General features: G+C 41.3%; 1 protein-coding gene across 1 annotated transcript; it reads right to left on the reverse strand.

The window, feature by feature from the left end:
• Positions 1 to 16144: 16144 nt before the first annotated feature.
• On the reverse strand, positions 16145 to 19742 carry LOC123151046 (putative B3 domain-containing protein Os08g0325100; the record flags this gene model as incomplete). The annotated part of the gene is given in 7 exon segments (XM_044570829.1): positions 16145 to 16655; positions 16811 to 17064; positions 17154 to 17667; positions 18127 to 18253; positions 18331 to 18647; positions 18952 to 19081; positions 19709 to 19742. Coding segments are annotated over 6 exon segments (1575 nt in total). The 3' UTR covers positions 16145 to 16406.
• Positions 19743 to 22965: the final 3223 nt, after the last annotated feature.

The following is a 22965-nucleotide window of genomic DNA, read 5'->3' on the forward strand; positions in this document are numbered from 1 at the left end:
ATTCACCAACATGATATGTGTTTTGCTTGGAGCGTCTTGTATTATTTGTGTCTTTGTTTGTTAGTATGCCACAATCATCCTTGCTGTACACACCTTTTGAGAGAGCCATACATGAATTAAAATTTGATAGAATACTCTATGTGCTTCACTTATATCTTTTGAGCTAGATAATTTTGCTCTATGTGCTTCACTTATATCTTTTGAGCTAGATAATTTTGCTCTATGTGCTTCACTTATATCTTTTGAGCTAGATAATTTTGCTCTATGTGCTTCACTTAGATCTTTTAGAGCACGGTGGTGGATTCGTTTTAAAGAAACTATTGATCTCTCATGCTTCACTTAAATTAATTTGAGAGTCTCTTAATAGCATGGTAATTTGCCTAATAATAATATGCTTGGTATTCAAGATTTGTGAAACTTTCTTTTGAGTGTGTTGAATACTAAGAAAAGATTGAAGCATGATAATTGTTTTGAGATATGGAGGTGATAATATTAAAGTCATGCTAGTTGAGTAGTTGTGAATTTAAAGAATACTTGTGTTGAAGTTTGTGATTCCCGTAGCATGCACGTATGGTGAACCGTTATGTGATGAAGTCGGAGCATGATTTATTTATTGATTGTCTTCCTTATGAGTGGCGGTCGGGGACGAGCGATGGTCTTTTCCTACCAATCTATCCCCCTAGGAGCATGCGCGTAATACTTTGCTTTGATAACTTCTAAATTTTTGCAATAAGTATATGAGTTCTTTATGACTAATGTTGAGTCCATGGATTATACGCACTCCCACCCTTCCACCCTTGCTAGCCTCTCTAATACCGCGCAACTTTCGCCGGTATCATACACCTACCATATACCTTCCTCAAAACAGCCACCATACCTACCTATTATGGCATTTCCATAGCCATTCCAAGATATATTGCCATGCAACTTTCCACCATCTAGTTCATCATGACACATCCATCATTGTCATATTGCTTAGCATGATCATGTAGTTGACATAGTATTTGTGGCAAAGCCACCGTTCATAATTCTTTCATACTTGTCACTCTTGATTCATTGCATATCCCGGTACACCGCCGGAGGCATTCATATAGAGTCATACTTTGTTTTAGTATCGAGTTGTAATCATTGAGTTGTAAATAAATAGAAGTGTGATGATCATCATTCAATAGAGCATTGTCCCAAAAAAAGAGAAAGGCCAAAGAAAAAAAGAAGGCCCAAAAAAATAAAAAAAATAAATAAGGGGCAATGCTACTATCCTTTTTTCCACACTTGTGCTTCAAAGTAGCACCATGATATAGCGAGTCTCATATATTGTGCTTCAAAGTAGCACCATGTTCTTCATATAGAGAGTCTCATATGTTGTCACTTTCATATACTAGTGGGAATTTTACGTTATAGAACTTGGCTTGTATATTCCAATGATGGGCTTCCTCAAATTGCCCTAGGTCTTCGTGAGCAAGAAAGTTGGATGGACACCCACTAGTTTCTTTTGTTGACCTTTCATACATTTATAGCTCTAGTGCATTCATTGTATGGCAATCCCTACTCACTCACATTGATATCTATTGATGGGCATCTCCATAGCCCGTTGATACGCCTAGTTGATGTGAGACTATCTTCTCCTTTTTGTCTTCTCCACAACCACCATTCTATTCCACCTATAGTGCTATATCCATGGCTCACGCTCATGTATTGCGTGAAGATTGAAAAAGTTTTGAAAAAGTTAGAGTATGAAACAATTGCTTGGCTTGTCATCGGGGTTGTGCATGATTTAAATACTTTGTGTGGGGAAGATGGAGCATAGCCAGACTATATGATTTTGTAGGGATAACTTTCTTTGGCCATGTTATTTTGAGAAGACATAATTGCTTTGTTAGTATGCTTGAAGTATTATTATTTTCTATGTCAATATAAAATTTTGTCTTGAATCTTTCTAATCTGAATATTCATACCACAATTAAGAAGATTTGCATTGAAATTATGCCAAGTAGCACTCCGCATCAAAAATTCTCTTTTTATCATTTACCTACTCGAGGACGAGCAGGAATTAAGCTTGGGGATGCCTGATACGTCTCCAACGTATCTATAATTTTTGATTGCTCCATGCTATATTATCTACTATTTTGGACTATATTGGGCTTTATTTTCCACTTTTATATTATTTTTGGGACTAACCTATTAACCGGAGGCCCGGCCCAGAATTGTTGTTTTTTGCCTATTTCAGTGTTTCGGATAAACGGAATATCAAACGGAGTCCAAACGGAATAAAATCTTCGGAAACATGATTTTCTCACCGAACGTGATCCAGGAGACTTGGACCCTACTGCAAGGGATCAAAGAGGTGGTCACGAGGGTGGGGGCGCCCCCCCTAGGGCGCCCCCTGCCTCGTGGGCCCCTCGGTGCTCCACCGACGTACTCCTTCCTCCTATATATACACACGTACCCCCAAACGATCAGAACAGGAGCCAAAAACCTAATTCCACCGCCGCAACTTTCTGTATCCACGAGATCCCATCTTGGGGCCTGTTCCGGAGCTCCGCCGGAAGAGGGCCGTCATCACGGAGGGCTTCTACATCATCCTAGCCCCTCCGATGAAGTGTGAGTAGTTTACCTCAGACCTTCGGGTCCATAGTTAGTAGCTAGATGGCTTCTTCTCTCTCTTTGAATCTCAATACAAAGTTCTCCCCCTCTCTTGTGGAGATCTATTCGATGTAATCTTCTTTTTGCGGTGTGTTTGTTGAGACCGATGAATTGTGGGTTTATGATCAAGTCTATCTATGAATAATATTTGAATCTTCTCTGAATTCTTTTATGCATGATTGGTTATCTTTGCAAGTCTCTTCGAATTATCCGTTTGGTTTGGCCAACTAGATTGGTAGTTCTTGCCATGGGAGAAGTGCTTAGCTTTGGGTTCGATCTTGCGGTGTCCTTACCCAGTGACAGAAGGGGCAGCAAGGCACGTATTGTATCGTTGCCATCGAGGATAACAAGATGGGGTTTATTTCATATTGCATGAATTTATCTCTCTACATCATGTCATCTTGCTTAAGGCGTTACTCTGTTTTTAACTTAATACTCTAGATGCATGCTGGATAGCAGTCGATGAGTGGAGTAATAGTAGTAGATGCAGAATCGTTTTGATCTACTTTTCACGGATGTGATGCCTATATACATGATCATGCCTAGATATTCTCATAATTATGCACAATTCTATCAATTGCTCAACAGTAATTTGTTCACCCACCGTAGAATACTTATGCTCTTGAGAGAAGCCACTAGTGAAACCTATGGCCCCCGGGTCTATTCTCATCATATCAATCTCCATCACTTTTATATTGTTTTGCTATTTACTTTGCCTTTACTTTTCACTTTGCATTTTTATATCAAAAATACCAAAAATATTCTATCTATCATATCTCACTCTCTTAAGTGACCGTGAAGGGCTTGACAACCCCTAATCGCGTTGGTTGCGAGTAGCTATCGTTTTGTGCAGGTACGAGGGACTTGAGCGTGGGCTCCTACTGGATTGATACCTTGGTTCTCAAAAACTGAGGGAAATACTTATGCTACTCTGCTGCATCATCCCTTCCTCTTCGGGGAAAACCAATGCAAGCTCAAGACGTAGCATGCACCGGCGAAGTTTTGCACCAACTCTCAATGTGAGAAAGGGCAATGCACGGTACCGAAGAGGCTAGCAATGATGGAAGGGCGAGAGTGCGTATAATCCATGGACTCAACATTAGTCATAAAGAACTCACATACTTATTGCAAAAATCTACAAGTCATCAAAAACCAAGCATTACGCGCATGCTCCTAGGGGGGGGGGGTAGATTGGTAGGAAAAGACCATCGCTCGTCCCCGACTTCCACTCATAAGGAAGACAATCAAATAACACCTCATGTTTCAAATTCGTTACACAACGTTTACCATACGTGCATGCTACGGGACTTGCAAATTTCAACACAAGTATTCCTCAAATTCACAACTACCCAACTAGCACAACTTTGATATCACTATCTCAATATCTCAAAACAATCATCAAGTATCAAACATCTCTTAGTATTCAATGCACTTATATGAAAGTTTTTATTATATCCCTCTTGGATGCCCATCATATTAGGACTAGTTTCATAACCAAAGCAAATTACCATGATGTTTTAAAGACTCTCAAAATAATAATAGAAGCACGAAAGTTCATCTATTCCTACAAAATAAAACCACCACCGTGCTCTAAAAGGATATAAGTGAAGCACTAGAGCAAATGACAAACTACTCCGAAAGATATAAGTGAAGATCAATGAGTAGTCGAATAATCATGCAACTATATGAAGACTCTCTAACATTTAATAATTTCAGATCTTGGAATTTTATTCAAACAGCAAGCAAAACTAAATAAAATAAAATGACGCTCCAAGCAAAACACATATCATGTGGTGAATAAAAATATAGCTCCAAGTAAAGTTACCGATGAACGAACACGAAAGAGGGGATGCCTTCCGGGGCATCCCCAAGCTTAGGCTCTTGGTTGTCCTTGAATTTTACCATGGGGTGCCTTGTGCATCCCCAAGCTTAGGCTCTTGCCACTCCTTATTCCATAGTCCATCAAATCTTTACCGAAAACTTGAAAACTTCACAACACAAAACTTAACAGAAAACTCGTGAGCTCCGTTAGCGAAATAAAACAAAACACCACTTCAAGGTACTGTAATTAACTCATTATTTATTCATATTGGTATAATATCTACTGTATTCCAACTTCTCTATGGTCCATACCCTCCGATACTACTCATAGATTCATCAAAATAAGCAAACAACACATAGAAAACAGAATCTGTCAAAAACAGAACAGTATGTAGTAATCTGTAACTAACACAAACTTATGGAACCCCAAAAATTCTAAAATAAATTGCTGGACGTGCGGAATTTGTCTATTAATCATCTTCAAAAAGAATTAACTAAATAGCACTCTCCAATAAAACATGGCAGCAATTCTTGTGAGTGCTAAAGTTTCTGTTTTTTACAGCAAGATCAACAAGACTTTCCCCAAGTCTTCCCAAAGGTTCTACTTGGCACAAACACTAATTAAAACATAAAACCACATCAAATCAGAGGCTAGATAGACTATTTATTACCAAACAGGAACAAAAATCAAGGAACAAAAATGAAATTGGGTTGCCTACCAACAAGCGCTATCGTTTAACGCCCCTAGCTAGGCATGATGATTTCAACGATGCTCACATAAAAGATAAGAATTGTAACATAAAGAGAGCATCATGAAGAATATGACTAGCACATTTAAGTCTAACCCACTTCCTATGCATAGGGATTTTGTGAGCAAACAACTTATGGGAACAAGAATCAACTTGCATAGGAAGGTAAAACAAGGATAACTTCAAAATTTTAAGCACATATAGAGGAAACTTGACATTATTGCAATTCCTACAAGCATATGTTCCTCCCTCATAATAATTTTCAGTAGCATCATGAATAAATTCAACAATATAACCAGAACCTAAAGCATTCTTTTCATGATCTACAAGCATAGAAATTTTATTACTCTCCACATAAGCAAATTTCTTCTCATGAATAGTAGTGGAAGCAAACTCAACAAAATAGCTATCATGTGAGGCATAATCCAATTGAAAGTTAAAATCATGATGACAAGTTTCATGGATGTCATTATTCTTTATAGCATACAAGCCATCACAATAATCATCATAGATAGCAACTTTGTTCTCATAATCAATTGGAACCTCTTCCGAAATAGTGGATTCATCACAAAATAAAGTCATGACCTCTCCAAATCCACTTTCATCAATATAATCATCATAAATAGGAGGCATGCTTTCATCATAATAAATTTGTTCACCAAAACTTGGGGGACAAAAAATATCATCTTCATCAAACATAGCTTCCCCAAGCTTGTGGCTTTGCATATCATTAGCATCGTGGATATTCAAGGAATTCATACTAACAACATTGCAATCATGCTCATCATTCAAATATTTAGTGCAAAACATTCTAATGCATTCTTCTTCTAGCACTTGAGCACAATTATCGGAATCCTTATTTTCATGATAGATATTAAAAAGATGAAGCATATGAGGTACCCTCAATTCCATTTTTTGTAATTTTCTTTACAAACTAAACTAGTGATAAAACAAGAAACAAAAAGATTCGATTGCAAGATCTAAAGATATACCTTCAAGCGCTAACCTCCCCGGCAACGGTGCCAGAAAATAGCTTGATGTCTACTACACAACCTTCTTCTTGTAGACGTTGTTGGGCCTCCAAGTGCTGAGGTTTGTAGGACAGTAGCAACTTTCCCTCAAGTGGATGACCTAAGGTTTATCAATCCATAGGAGGCGTAGGATGAAGATGGTCTCTCTCAAGCAACCCTGCAACCAAATAACAAAGAGTCTCGTGTGTCCCCAACACATCCAATACAATGGTAAATTGTATAGGTGCACTAGTTCGGCGAAGAGATGCTGATACAAGTGGTATATGGATGGTAGATAAAGGTATTTGTAATCTGAAAATATAAAAACAGCAAGGTAACTAATGATAAAAGTGTGCACAAACGGTATTGCAATGATAGGAGACAAGGCCTAGGGTTCATACTTTCACTAGTGCAAGTCCTCTCAACAATAATAACATACTTGGATCACATAACTATCCCTCAACATGCAACAAAGAGTCACTCCAAAGTCACTAATAGCGGAGAACAAACAAAGAGATTATGGTAGGGTACGAAACCACCTCAAAGTTATTCTTTCCAATCAATCCGTTGGGCTATTCCTATAAGTGTCACAAACAGCCCTAGAGTTCGTACTAGAATAACACCTTAAGACACAAATCAACCAAAACCCTAATGTCACCTAGATACTCCAATGTCACCTCAAGTATCCGTGTGTATGATTATACGATATGCATCTCACAATCTCAGATTCATCTATTCAACCAACACATAGAACCTCAAAGAGTGCCCCAAAGTTTCTACCGGAGAATCACGACAAAAACGTGTGCCAACCCCTATGCATAAGTTCATGGGCGGAACCCGCAAGTTGGTCACCAAAACATACATCAAGTGAATCATGTGATATCCCATTGTCACCACAGATACGCACGGCAAGACATACATCAAGTGTTCTCAAATCTTTAAAGACTCAATCCGATAAGATAACTTCAAAGGGGAAACTCAATCCATTACAAGAGAGTAGAGGGGGAGGAACATCATAAGATCCAACTATAATAGCAAAGCTCATGATACATCAAGATCGTACCACCTCAAGAACACGAGAGAGAGAGAGAGAGAGATCAAACACATAGCTACTGGTACATACCCTCAGCCCCGAGGGAGAACTACTCCCTCCTCGTCATGGAGAGCACCGGGATGATGAAGATGGCCACCGGAGAGGGATTTCCCCCTTCAACAGGGTGCCGGAATGGGTCTAGATTGGTTTTCGGTGGCTACGGAGGCTTCTGGCGGCGGAACTCCGGATCTATTGAGCTCCCCGGTCGTTTTAGGGTATATGGATATATATAGGCGGAAGAAGTACGCCAGGGGAGCCACAAGGGGCCCTTAAGGGTGGAGGGTGCGCCCAGGGGGGTGGGCGCGCCCCCCTACCTCGTGGCTTCCTCTAAGCTTCCTTGACGTGGACTCCAAGTCTCCCGGGTTGCTTTCCTTTCAAAAATAAGTTCCGTGAAGTTTCAGGTCAATTGGACTCCATTTGATTTTCCTTTTCTGCGATACTCTAAAACAAGGAAAAACATAAACTTGCACTGGGCTCTGGGTTAATAGGTTAGTCCCAAAAATAATATAAAAGTGTATAATAAAGCCCATAAACATCCAAAACAGAAGATAATATAGCATAGAGCAATCAAAAATTATAGATACGTTGGAGACGTATCACAGAGGGAGCCGGCCCCACCGGAGGTGGTGCTTCGCTGTGTCAGGGAGGAGGACGAGCACGTCCATCGCTACATGGCTGCTATAGACGTCAGGTTCTCCAATACCTGGCAGGTTCTTTGGGCAGATGACGGGAGATATGATCCTATGATGGTTCCTTCTCTTTGGGTGTCCACGGCCCGCGCCCCAGGAACCGCGAGTGGCCTACATTCTTCTGTAGTATTCGATCTTTATTAGCTACCTAACCAGTTATGTATTCGATATATAATATTGGAGATGATGTATTCAAGATTATATATATTATTAGAGACGATGTATTCGAGACAATGTATTCGAGATTATATATTATTTGAGACAATGCATATTATGTACTATGATTCAGTTTTTCCTTATTGATTGCATCCATGCATTGTAATTTGAATACTAAATTGTTTTATATTTCTTTTGGATTAGTTAAATAAAAGCTATGGCGGACAATACCGGCAGAGAGGGAGAAGAGACCATGTTCGAGATCATACGCAGCCCTCGCGGGCCAGATGATCAGAATGAAGATTATGACGGCTCCGAATATCTGAACAATACCGGGAGGGTGATGATAAGATATTCGATGTCGACGACCAAATTGATGAAGTCATGAACTATGATTATGATTATGATGATGCAGACAATGTTGATCTTGAAATAACAAAGACCGGCGAGGTATATTTATATAAGCAGGCATCTAGTGATCATCACATGTTTTTTGATTTAAAGATATATTAACGAATCGATCTTTCTTCTTTCAGCCCTTCGGATTGAGCAAATCTGCTTCTACAGACAACAGGACAAAGCGAGGCCCGGGCAAAAAGTTGAAGAACGGTGTAAATTACAACATCGATGCCATCAAAACTAATGGTGAACCAATCACGCCTAAGAACATTGCGACCAAGTTCGTTCTTTAGTGCGGACTTCTTGTGAAGGACCAACTTCCGATCTCCATTCAAGAATGGAATGAGCCAAAAAATAAATATCCAGATGTTACTTGGGTCGATGACAGAGCAAAGAAAACGCTTTGGGGGTCTCTCATGGAACATTTCACCCTACCAGATCATTTCAGTGATGCAGATGTGCAGAAAGTCAAGGATGCTGCGGTTAGGAAGATGGCAATTGCATTCAACACACACAAGAAAACTGTATGGGCCAAGTACGTGAAAGGAGGAAGGAAGACTCCAGAATTCAAGGGAACACTGGAGAAGCAAAGAGAACACTGGCCTGCTTTCGTGAAATTCAAGGAATCAAAATTATCTAAGGAACAGTCGAGAAAAAACAAGGCCAATACCGCAAAAAAGCCCTAGTTCCATAGGCTGGGGCCAGGTGGCTATGCGTTGGCAATGCCTAAGTGGGATAAGTCTGAGCAAGAGATGCTAGATGTAGGGGTCGATCCAGTTACTAGGAGCTGCCCCCCCCCCCAGGTGTAGAACTTGGTTCTATGTGCATGAGGGGGCGTTGGACCCGAAGATAGGCCTGGTTTCGAAGAAGGCAAGTCTGAAAGGAACCGAAGATAAGTTACTTCAAGCAATAGAAGATGTTCGAACGGGGGTGTTCACACCCAACAGAGAGAACGATGAGCTTACGCGCGCCCTGGGAAATCCTGAACACCCGGGAAGAACACGAGGCAAGGGCGTTGTTCCATGGTATGAGGGCTTTTCGGAATGGAACGCCGACTATAGAACCCGTACAAGAAGGAAGATGGAGGAGGAGAAGAAGAGGGAGCTGGAGGAGGAGCAGAGGAAGAAGGAAGAAGAACGCCTTCAAGGCCTAGAATCAGCGCACACGGATTTGGCACTCAAATTCCAGCGGTAGCAGCAGCAGATCGACTCACTTAGCCAGGAAAGGGGGTCTCAGCAGCGGCAGCAGCTAGCGGATGATCCAGCATTGGATAGCACCGTCCCATCCATGCTGAGAAGCAGCATTGGTTCCGCCCCGGGCGATGCACTACTAGATAGATACCCTCTGGATGACATCATCGAGAGCACTAACTATGAGCTACACTTCAAAATGAAGAACATATCCATGAAGGTGGCAGACGCCATTGCTTATACAAATTCCCCCGATGCAACCTTCCATTGCAACCCGATTCCAGCCGGCTATGCTTGTGTCCAGGTTGATGAAGTGATGGACCAATATTCGGGCCTAGAGCTTGACATTCCTGGAGGTGATGAGAAGCACACACTGGGAGAGGCCAAACATCGTATCATCCTATGGAGAAAGGATTGCATCATCTTTTCAAGGCCACCGACACTGCGTCAGCCGACTCCTCCTCGAAGTCCGCCAACGCGTCAGCAGACTCCTGCTCCTCGAAGTCCACCACCGCGTTAGGCCACTCCTCCTCCTCCAAGTCTGGCAAAGCGCCAGGCCACTCCTCTTGCTTCAAGTCCGGCACAGCGTCAGCAGACTCCTCCTCGAAGTCCGCCACCGCGTCAACAGACTCTCGCCCCTCCAAGTCCACCAACGCGTCAGACCACTCCTCCTCCTCCAAGTCAGGCACAGCGTCAGGCCACTCCTCCTCCTCCAACTCAGCCACGTCAGCCGTCTCCGCCACTACGAGTCGAGGTAGTACAGGAGGTACAGGCGGAGGCAAGCGATATAAATATGGTCCAAGCCTCGGTCCTCTTCTTGAGAGGCCTTACGACATGACCGAGGAGCAAAACGCAGCCATAGTGCAGGCCCAAGTGGATGCCCATTTTGGACCGAAACCGGCACTACCGCCAAGGGAGAAAGTGCCTGAGGAAAAGATTGACCACTTCATTCGTATGGCTAGACCACCAGCTCCCAAGCCTGTTGACTCGGACTATGAGCACCCAATCAGGAAGGCACATCAAGCACGACTACAAAATGAGTCGAGCTCGAGCTCGAGCCAAGCAGCTGGCAAAAAATGCGGTAAAACCGTTCCCCGGCTAGGAGAACAGACGGCGCAGTCGATCCCCCCGCTTGTTGTGCCAACAACACATGAGAGTACCGCCGCCCTATATAGATGTGGGCAAACCGTTTACGTTCTCCAGCTGGGCAATCTGGTAATAACCGAGGAGCATATAATGCAGGCTCAAAGCCTCAATATCACTGTTGGACAACTCCTCGAGATCGAGCCCATGTCTCCGCTAAGAGAGGAGGAAATAAAAAGGAAATATGTCCGCGGCCAACCTTTGGTCGAGCCCGAGGAGGTCAACAATCTCCCAACGAGAATGTATGAATTGCATGATTGGTACATGAAAATTACCAAGAGTTCCAATCGAGAGTCCCTCATGGTGAAGGTTAAGGAAGAGCATTACTTCCATAAGCTAGCTCTGTGCGTTGAGTATTTAGAACTATTTCAGTTATTCAATCAAGATGCACTCGACAAATCTCTCGTCAGTTGCTATTGTCTGTAAGTGATTTCTTTCTGTAATTTAAGTCTCAAGCTAGATTTAGTGCTCATTGATCGACCGTTACCTGTAATTATCCTCACTATATTCTTTTTTGTGGTATTATGTAGGATGAAGATGTATGAAATGAAAAAGCTGGACGCTATGGCATTGGGTTCATTGACCCAAATATCATTAATGAAAAGACATGGACATATGATCATTGTAAACAAGATGTAGAGAATAAAATGCTAGAGTTCTTGAAGCGCCTCAATAGCAATGAAGATATACTACTTCCTTACAACTTCAGGTGAGTCACACTGTCTTGTAGCTAGTACAAATTCTGTTTTTTGCTTACTAGCTAGCTAGATGTTAATAATTAAGTGTGTAGGATTTAGGTTAGTTGATTAGTGTTATGCACATGCCCGCTTAATTAAGACATGCAAACGTGTGCGCATGCAGTTACCACTGGGTCTTGTTAGACATTAAAGTTGAAAAAGGAAAAGTTGAAGTACTGGACTCAGTACTTAAGAAAGAAAGTGACTTCACCATCATGAAGGGGATACTCGACAGGTAATTTCAATCATTATCAACTATATCCCGGCCTACTTAGTTCGTCATTTCCTGATATCAACTCTATTTAATAACCCCTTTATTATTTTTCTTTGCCAGCGGGCAGGGCTTGGGAAAAGTTCATCAAGGTGACTCCAGGAAAATGGCAAAAAAGCGGTTGTGGTATCGACCCAAGGTCAGTAATTAAGTAGTACTAACTAGCTACCATCTTTTTAATTCTTGGTTCAATACCATTAATTAATTATCATGCTTAATTAATTATTATCTGATTAAATTCTATTCTCGTAAAGGCCCTGAAGCAGGCGCCGAGGACTGATGTGTGTGCATACTACGTTTTCGAGAACATTCGCATGATGGCGTCCGAAAGAAGCAAATCTCAAAGACAGGAATGGGTACGTTTGCCAGAACACTATTCACAATTTCTAGATGATTATCGATATCTAGTCACACAACTAATACACATGCATATTGATCTCCTTCTTAACAGTTCAAAGAGGTGCAGGACAAGCTCCTAGCAACGGAGCGCATACGATCACTTCAAGAGCAAATAGCGAGATTTTTGCTCGGCCAGGTCATAGATCCCAAAGGAGAATACTATTACCCACTACCGCCCCCATGAACCACTCCAAATTTTCATCGTGCTCCGAAGGCACCAAGGCAACATGTAGGAGAAATTGTATATATATACATGTGTATGTGTATAATGGTGGTTGTGAGACATTCTATGATCGGTTCTAAGAGAAATTCTATTTATATATATGCATAACGTGTACAATATGTAGTATCATAAAATACCAGAAAACAAAAAAGAATTAAATGGAAAACACAAAACTAAAGGAAAAATAAAAACTAAAACCAAAACAACCCAAATATTTTAGTACCAGTTGGTGTTACCAACCGATACTAAAGGGCTCCCCGCCCCCGGCGCTGGCTCGGGCCACGTGGTGGCCCTTTAGCGGCGGTTCATGCAGAACCGGTACTAAAGGAGGGACCTTTAGTCCCCACTCTGTAGTGCCGGTTGCAGAACCGGCACTAAAGGCCCTTACGAACCGGTGATACATCCCGGTTCTGCACTAGTGCACACTCACGTGCGCGCACACACAATACCTACTGAGGACTGGAGTTGCGGAGCTTCAAGATTGACAAAGTCACTACATGCACCTTTTTATTGACAAGAACATCGCCTCCTACTAGAAGAATAATTTGCATTAATGCGACATCAGAATGTCAAACCTGGGGTTTGATCCGTGGTGGGATGGGGTACCACCATGGGAGGACACAAGCGTTGGGCACTGATACGTCTCCAACGTATTTATAATTTATAAAGTACTCATGCCATGTTAGCAATAATTTTATATGGCTTTGGTGCACTTTTATATGACTTTTATAAGATTTTCATGGACTAGCATATTACCTAGTGCCGAGTGCCAGTTGTTGTTTTCTGCTTGTTTTTGGTTTTTCAGAAAATCCATACCAAACGAAGTCCAAACACAACGAAACTTTTTGACGATTTTTTTTGGAACATAAGAGACCCTCGAAGTTTCGTGGGAGGATCAGAAGACCCACGAGGAGGTGACAGGGCAACCCGGCGAGCCTAGGGGTGGCCGCATCGGGATACATTGTGGGCCCCTCGTAACTCCGTTTCACATGATTTCAACTTTGAAAATTCTTATAAATAGGGAAACACCCAGAAATAAAACTAGATCTTTGACTCTGCCTCCGCAAGCCTCTTTTCCGAAGAGATCCCATCCGGAGGCCTTTTCTGGCACCCTTCCAGAGGGGGAAATCATCATTGGAGGCCATGTTCATCATCCCAGTGGTCTCCATGACAAGGAGGGAGTAGTTCACCCCTGGGGCTGAGGCTATGTACTAGTGGCTATGTGTTTGATCTCTCTCTCTCTCTCTCTCTCTCTCCCGTGTTCTTGATCCGACATGATCTTGATGTAACCATGGGCTTTGTTAATATAGTCAGATCATATGGTGTTTTCCCTCTCTCTATCTTGTTGTGTGAATTGAGTCTTTTCCTTTGAGGTTTCATTATTATCGGATTGAATATTTTGGATTTGAGAACACTTGATGTATGTCTTGCATGTGGATACCCGTGGTGACAATGGGTGTTCTATTGATTCACTTGATATATGTTTTGACAATCGACTTGCGGATTCCCACAGTGACATTAGGGTAATCTAGGCATAGAGGTTAATGCATGTTTTCGTCCTAGTTTCTCCGGTAGAAACTTTGGGGTACTGTTTGAAGTTCTTTGTGTTGGATTGAATATTATGAATCTGAAGTTGTTTGATGCATATCGTATAATTGACTCATGGATACTTGTGGTGACATTGGAGTATCTAGGTGACGTTAGAGTTGATTGATGTGTATCATATGGTATTATTTTAGTATGCACTCTAGGGCTGTTTGTGACACTTATAGAAATAGCTCAATAGATTGATCGGAAAGGATAACTTTGAGGTGGTTTACTACCTACAACAATTTCTTCTTTTGTTCTCCTCTATTGATAAAAACTTTGGAGTGTTTCTTTGTTGCACATTGAGGGATGTTGATAAGATTTAATTATGTTAGCATTGTTGAGAGATTGCACTAGTGAAATTTTGAACCCTAGGCCTTGTTTCCAAGCATTGCAATACCCGATTGTGCTCCATTTTATCACTTGCTACCTTGTTGTTTTTATATTTTAGATTACAAAAACCTATATCTACTATCCATATTACACTTGTATCATCATCTCTTCACCGAACTAGTGCACTTATATAATTTACCATTGTATTTGGTGTGTTGGATACACAAGTGCTTTCTTGTATTTGATTGCAGGGTTGTTTGAGAGAGACCATTTTCATTCTACGCCTCCCACGGATTGATAAACCTTAGGTCATCCACTTGAGTGAAATTTGTTGTTGTCCTACAAAACTCTGCGCTTGAAGGCTCAACATGAGTCTACAAGAATAAGTTGTGTAGTAGACATCAGGCACATCAGGCCATTGGCCGAGTCATGAGGCTAAAATACTTCACACTATGGAACTTACTGTAAAATAATACTGCAGGCATGATGCTTCAAGGCGGCCCAAGGCCCGATGTGGGCTTCATTCTGCCACACGCTACCAGAACGGTCCTAACCATCCAACCACTTATTGGTTAAGCATAGAGTTGTTGCATTGCAAGTATAAAACATCATTGGTACAAAGATAAGGGTTGTAGACTTGCAGTAAGAAGTTAAAGTTATCACTCAGCAAAGAGAAATTGTATCATATTCTTCCTAATGAGGAGGTACAATTTTCTACTATTAGAAACTCAAATTATGCGATAGTGCTACAATATATGACAACCCGACATACCTTCATCATTAACAAAAACTGTTAATACTTATTAGGGCAGGTTAATGAACATTGGCCAGCATCCTGGCATATATACCTGAAGCATGCTATCAAGATGAAAGTTCACATTCAGATATCATTCTCTACACACATTAGTGCATTCTCAAGCGTTGATTAGGTAGGCTCGGCCAATGATAGACGATCAATAAGTGGCTTTGTTGAGTTCCTTAGTTAGAGTTGATCTTGTAGAGCTCAGGCACACAACAGACAATGTCTCGATCAAGTACCAAAGCAAAGTACATGGCGCTCAATAGTGCTATTTTTTATATTATTTGGTTACAGTACTTTCTTGGACAACTCAGTGTGTATCGGAAGGAAGCACTAGCAATTCTGCGTGATTATGTTGAGGTGACATATCTATCCGCTACCCCGGTGCTCCATGCAAGGACTAAGCACATAGAGGTGAATTTTACTCTGTCTAAGAACACGTGGCACACTGGCACGTAAAGCTTTGGAAATTGGATTCATTTCTCACAAGATCAGCTAGATGATGGTCTATCTAAGCCAGTGAGTGGTGGGCATAGACCAACCAAGAGCATTGTTTCACAATCCTAGACTTTTATAAGGTTGTGTTGAGGGTAGAGTTAGAGATAATAAGTTCTAGTTTGAAATATGATCCCATGCTAACACGATCCGTGTTGTGAACTTGTGATAGGCTGTCAGGAAAAAAATGTGTTGTATCCATCATGATTGTAACCCTAGATATGTCCTCTACTAGTGATCTCTTGACCTGCAAGTTTGTTCGGCAATATAAAGCATGACCAACATCACGATAAGATGTTTGGATCCAACTCATTGTTCCATCTAAACTTTCAAGGGGTAATGAAAGATTCCATTTTCTTAAAAAAAATGGGCAAACGGAACTTGCTAGACCTAATTTGAAGAGAGCGAGTCCAAAATCCAATGAACATAAATTCAACACAACACAATTACATTACTTATTCAGTCTTGCATCAAAAGTATGCATCATTCATCATTATGCAAGTTAAGTAGTAGTCAACTATTAACAAGGAATCAGTTATCCTTGTAAGAAAAGCAGAAAACTTCACAGACAATTCACTAACTAACACAACATCACTACTTCCCTCACCAACGATTCACCAACCAACAACAAATGAAAGCACTATCACCAACACAAAAGCATTAACAATATCAATCAACATTGGCATCATTTGCAGGGATGACATAGACCACCATGGTACTCTGATTGCTCAATAGTTCAAAGAGGCAGATATCACCCATCTTCAGGTTGTTGCCTTGCACAAACTGTTTCCATCCATGTTTGAGCTTTTTGTCGCCACGGTTGTTTGGAAACCGCACTTGCCACTTCACACCAAGCAGCTCAAGATGCATCCGTGCCTCCTCTCCAAGATACTTCTGAGCATAGTAGTTGGGGAAAGTCTACTTATAGATGTGAACAAAATAGTTACTTGATAATGGCATGAATTAGTCTATGTAGAATAACATTTCAACTGCTTCCTACAAGGATTGGTTTACACTTCACACAAACACCTGCATGATCGAAGCAGATCACACATTAGAAAAATAGAACTCACCAGAAAGAATGGTGACTCCACATTGCACTTGTACATCACAGCAACAAAGATGGAGATCTTTGACTCAAGAGATTGGACCTTCTGTTTCACCACGTCCTTCTGAGCTAAAGTTAGCTTGGTCTTGTGTGCGGTAATGTAACCGTCCCTCAATTGCTCCTTCTGAGATGAAGATAGCTTAGCCTTCCTCTTGACAATGTTGCTAGAAACGGGCACATCACGTACTCCCTGGCCATGTTCAAAGGATAAAGAACCTCCTGTGCAAAGAAAAAGAGAACTACTGAATATAGACAGCTATAAAAATATGAGAATGATTTGCAAGGGAAGATATATCTATAATCTTAACTGAGACCAGATGACTCGGAGGGGGGAGTATTTATTGCAGCCCTGCTGCCTTGACATGACTTGTCCATTTCCAGTTGGGCACGCCACTGCCCTTCGATTGGCGGTGATTCCACTGGGAGCCCATTCACTACGATAAATGGCTGCCTTTGCATAGGCTGAGGATAAAAATGGGAACTTTTCACTATATCAGTACCGTAGGGACGCCTTTCTTGAACAGGAGGCGGAACGGGGTCTACAATAACTGATAATGCCTTCTCGCGGCCATGTTTATCGAAGATTATGACACTAAATTGGGAGTTGCCATTGTATATGAATACTATGGTGTCACCCATCTGTAGCCCAAAGGTTTCGACGAACTTCCCCCATCCCACTGAAAAGACAAGCTTTTGATTATAGCAAATATCTAGTTTGTTCTCGGTGACTCCAATTTTGTAGCTGCGACGATTTTGTGTTTCAAGTTTGATCTCTCTTGGGAACTCGCCCTTGAAACGCTGAAGAATTCCTTCTGGGATGTCCTGGAGAAAAAGAACCAATATTTTTTTTAGTTTGAATGGATTGTAAACAGGATAAAAAAAGATAATCTCTATAATCAAAGCCTATTTGACGGTTCGGTATCCGACTACATAACATATAGCAAGGAAAATACAGAAGGCTTGTATAGACTATGGTATCAAAGGAAAAATGTGAAAACCAAAAAGCCCGGTATCTTTGAATATGAGGAAATTTTGTGCAAACTAGCATACCTGAATTAATGTGCTACCATGCTGGACTCAATCCAAGCAGCAAATTAATAGCAGACATTGAGCACATTTTGAAAAAAAATAGTACACATAGTTTGTGCATGTCTCCAAAGTCTACAGCAATAAATATATCCACATAATTTAAACTAGGAAGTAGAAAATCATTGGTCTATGAAAGAAAACAACAAATTTACTGACAAAGGGAGTTAGTAATATATCTGAATATGAATTTACCATCTCATATTGAAAATCGCCCATCATAAGCATCAAGAAATATTTATTTTCATTATCCAAGTCCGCGTAGTGATATTCAAGCCAGTTGTTGCATCTTCCACATTGCACATCCATCTTTTCAGAAGACCTGCAGTGCAAAAGCCATTTGAATTGAAATTTTGTACCAGGAAATGAAGCCATGAATAATAAAGACTAGTACTTCACCCGATTTCATGCGCCTCGTTGCCCCTGTCTTGGACACGAGGTATAAAAGGATCCAGAACAACCGATGAGGCCTTTTCACGACCAAGTTTATCAAAGATTATGACATTAAACTGACTGTTTCCTTTGTATCTGAACATTAAGAGATCACCAATCTGTAGATCATAGTTTGCAACAAATTGCCTCCAACCCACTGTAAAGATACGCTTTTCTTCGATCTTGGCGACCACAATAGCATGATTGTCGCCATTTCGTGTTTCTAGCTTGATCTCCCCTAGGATGTCCCTTTTGAAACGCTGCACAATTTCTTCTGGGATTATCTACAGGAAGAAATAACAGCAACAAAAAGTTTGGTCAGACTGTTTATTCGCAAGACACACTAGCTATAATCATGTTGTATATATGCATTGCTTTTATGTAAACTAACTACTTCAATGTTCCGATATCATTTTGGTACTCTATATAGAATAGTCCGCCCCTCAACGAACGCATTAAAAGAATGGCACTGGTCTTACCAAACCAAAAACCACTCTGGATTGATAGTAGAAACATCACTGGTCAAGTGGTCTTACAAAAACAAATGGCACGGTAAGAATGGAACTGTATTCAAGTGTTACCACTTACCATCTCATCACGGAAATCACCAATCAGAAGCACCAAGAAATATTTCTTCTCATCATCCAAATTTCTGTAGTAATACTCATCCCGCCGTTTGCAGCATTCACAAGACGTGCACATCCCGTTAGAACAGGCCCTGCAGTGCAAAATGTGTTTGCAGTGATATATTGTAGCGAGGACATGAATGAAGCCATCCACGATAAGAAGACTTGTATAGTACTATATACTTGACCCGGTTTCATGTACTCCTAAATTCGAATCCGGCCGGAATTTTGCATCGAACCATAACTAATCGATGAAGAGGATTCGAGATGAATTAATTGGACAATGGGAAAAAGATTGAGAGAGAGAGATATTTCTCCATGAATCGGCCGGAACATTGTAGCAAGGAAATTCACGAGAGATTTCTCCTGGCCCTTGTCCCCATGAGCTGTCTCGCGCACTGGTCTCGGCCTCCCGTCTGCCAACTGACGTCCTGACGTGGTGACCAGCAGAAACCCCCCGACGCTCACCGGCACCGGCCACCCTGCCGGCGGCCGATTCTCCGGCGTGTCTCAGAGTTCCCTCGACCTCATCGGGAGCGCGCGCAGACACGGCGTGGCCACAGGAGGCATCACCACAAGACGCATAGATGTACTACTACTTGCATTGACATTACTCATAGAATTATAGAAAGGGATGTTTGATGTTGAATCAAGAATCATGCCAAGACCGAAGGACGGTAAAATCATCTGGGCAGTGTGTGCTGCGATTTGATTCTTACCTCTGTTCTCCTTCCAGGTGGCTTCCGCTAGTGTGGAGGTGGCGACGCTGAGCGGTGTGCGCTCCTCCATTGGTACTTTCGTAGCCGGGGAAAATTCCTAAACGACCGGGTCTGTTGCCTCGTCAAGTTAGTTAGATCCCTTTCAGTAGTTGCCACGTGCCTTCACTAGTCACAGATCGCCTCCGTCCACCCCGTGAGCCATCACCCTTTGCATCCACGTACGTCTCTTGAGACAAAATTCGGGCCCTGTGCGAAACTATAAAATGGGGCCCTATCTCACTAAAAAAATTAACTAACAGGCAATTATAATGTATATATATCTCATAGAAAATTAGACAAACCGTCTAACTTACCTAGTATATGTTTTGTCTAGTTAAACTGATATACTCTGATCTTTAACCGAGAAGGCAAGAACCAATCTATAACGACCAGCCAAAAGTTAATTAGAAAATTAGTAATTAGGAGTAGGAACCAAAGTACCTATTTTGAAGCGTGAAGCACCCGGAGTATGAAAACAACAGTGAGAGCATCCGGAGGATTAAACTGTCACGGTCGTCGATCGATCGGACTACCCCGCTTTCAATCGAGGAGCGGCCTGAGAATTGTCGCCGAATCACCAACGGATCCTATGTAGGCACTAGCAGCAGCAGGGCCGGGCAGATCCTCCGGTAGGCACTGGCGACAGATCCTCATGTACGCACTAGGGAGTAACCAAAGCGGCGAAGCCGAGTCGATGCAATCGCTGTTTTGCGATCCATGTAACTCCCGTCCCGATCCCCATTTTATATGATGTTTTTTTTTCCGGAGGCAATTATATTATGAGGTGCGACCATCAACCGACAAGAAAAGACGAGCAATGATCTAGTTCTTTTTTTAGTCTAAACATGCTTACTTTATTCACTCAATAATCATAGGGATACAATCGATGTCTGGCAGGTTTGAAAGCCACAGGTGGCGCCCGGCTGCCTGGCGGGCGGCTCGAGTCGCGGACGCCAGCGGCCCACCGCCCAGCGGCCTGCGGCCCAGCGAAACAGCTTTTGTTTGTTGATAAATATGCATACTAGGCCTATAAAAATTTGGGGCCCTTTAGATTTATGGGCCCTGTGCGGCCCACACACTTAGTACAACTATGGGCCCGGCCCTGCTCTTGAGAACTGAGAAGTGACCCATCGATCTCATGCCAGCCATGGTTTCTGCTTCCTAGCATGCCGTGGATGGAGCAAATGGTTTCGATTATGCGTGCGTGTGCTTCTTCATGCCGGCCATGACCATGAGGATTAATTAATTACCAGTTGGTCCTCGATGGTTGTAGTTGTACGTACGTCAGCAGATCGAGGAGATAGCAGACGCATGCTTATGTCCATAACCATGAAGATTAAATATGGTCATACGATTGAGAAGGTGCAACATGCAACAATTTAAATGTTGGAGTTTAGACTCCACATAGATCGGATCGTAAACAACGAGAGAAAACCCAAGAAAAAAGAAAATCACAAACAAGCCCTTCTGGATCCCTACAACTACCAAAACCACGCTCGCCCAAACCAGCCACCGTTGTCGCTGTAACATCTGCCGGAGGTGAAGAAGGCGAGCAACCAGGCACATTGGATCCAAGAGAGTGCCATAGCAGTGGGAGCCAAGGCAAACGAACTGTGTTGCGGGCCTCAACAGGCGCCACCGAAGACGTCGACGGCGCACGTGCCGCTGTGGATAATCGACCGGGGATCCTTCCAACACTTCTTGGATCTGGAGCACGACGTTCCCGAGCAGCAATCAAATCAATGCTAGGATACCGTGCAACTCGCTCAAGAGAGATATGTGTAGGGAGTCAGTACTAGGAAGTACCATTATTTATTGAAAGTGTCATTTTGCTCGCGAGCTCAATTGCTTCCTCATGAAAAGAAAAATCTAAACAAATGGTAAAAAAAACATCTCAAGTTTTGGCTAACAAACATTGAGGAAATTTCTACAAACGTAGAAATTTTTGTGAAGTATAATGTTGTAGGAAAAAAACATTTCTCTAGAATGCTTTCAAAATAGTGTTTTTAGAACATCAATTTTTTGTTTTTACAGAGCATTTAGAAATGTTTTTTGCATCAAAATTTGTAAGCATGTAGACAATGCGTCAATGTTTGTTATCACAAAATTACAAAAAAAAATGATATTTTGAAATATTATCTTTTATTTTGCTGCACCTGAGGAAGCATTTGAGCTCGCGTGCACAAAATCCATGTATCATTCATTAACTTCTTCCTTTTTTCTTGGCTCTCTCCTTCATATAGTCAGAAGTGGCCAAGTCTACACACTAAACAACTAGAAAGTTTCCCAAAATTCATGTTCTTCGAACCCCTTTCGTTGTCAAAGTAGTACAAGGCCGACGCTAGACTATCTCGCGAAGACTATATCTCGCTTAACGTGAATATAGCTTCCGTCTTGTTGTAGGATTTTCCCCTGCATGTAGCTACTGAGCCGACCCATCTTTGTCTAATTGTTTTTGCATTCGGTAGGTTTCGATCGAGTTCGCTAGGTTTCGCTGGGTTCGCTTTACTAAGTTCTTACTATTCACGTTTTCTTCTTTAGTTTCTATTCTTTACTCACTGGTTTTTTGTTTTTCCCTATTTTCTCAATGGTTTTCTTTGTTCCCTTCTCGGTTTTCACTCATTTTTTCTTTTCTTTTTCTCTTTGTGTTTTCATCAGTTTTCTAAGTTTCTTTCTTGGTTTTGCTGGTCCTTTTTTACTTTCTTTTTTCTTTGCTTTTAATTTTTTTGTCATTTTTTATTTGTTTATTTAACATAGCTCTACCTTTTTTGATATGCGTTGAACATTTTTTCTGAAATACATGTTTTGAACACCTTTTTGAATAAATGGTCAACATTTTTCAAAGATATTATGAACATTTAAGTTTTTTTTCACTTGTTTTCTTTAAATTTTTATTCATTTTTCTTTGCTTTAGTTCAGTTTTCTTTGTTACTTTCTTGGGTTTCTTTGCTTTTTTTTGTTTCTTTGCTGGTTTTCATTGGTTTTCTGTTTTTCAACAAATTACTACTTTGTTTTATACACAATGTACATTTTTCTTAAATACATATTCTTAACACTTTTTTCAATACATAGTTAATATTTTTCAAATACACATTCAAATATTATATTCACATTTAACATTTCGCAAAAACATGATTAACATATTTTAAAACTTATGTTTGTATGTCTACTTTTTTCATAAACATTGTACTTTCTTTGTATGCAACATGAATATTTTA

The sequence above is a fragment of the Triticum aestivum genome, chromosome 7A (assembly GCF_018294505.1).
Source record: "Triticum aestivum cultivar Chinese Spring chromosome 7A, IWGSC CS RefSeq v2.1, whole genome shotgun sequence".
Taxonomy (NCBI): domain Eukaryota; kingdom Viridiplantae; phylum Streptophyta; class Magnoliopsida; order Poales; family Poaceae; genus Triticum; species Triticum aestivum.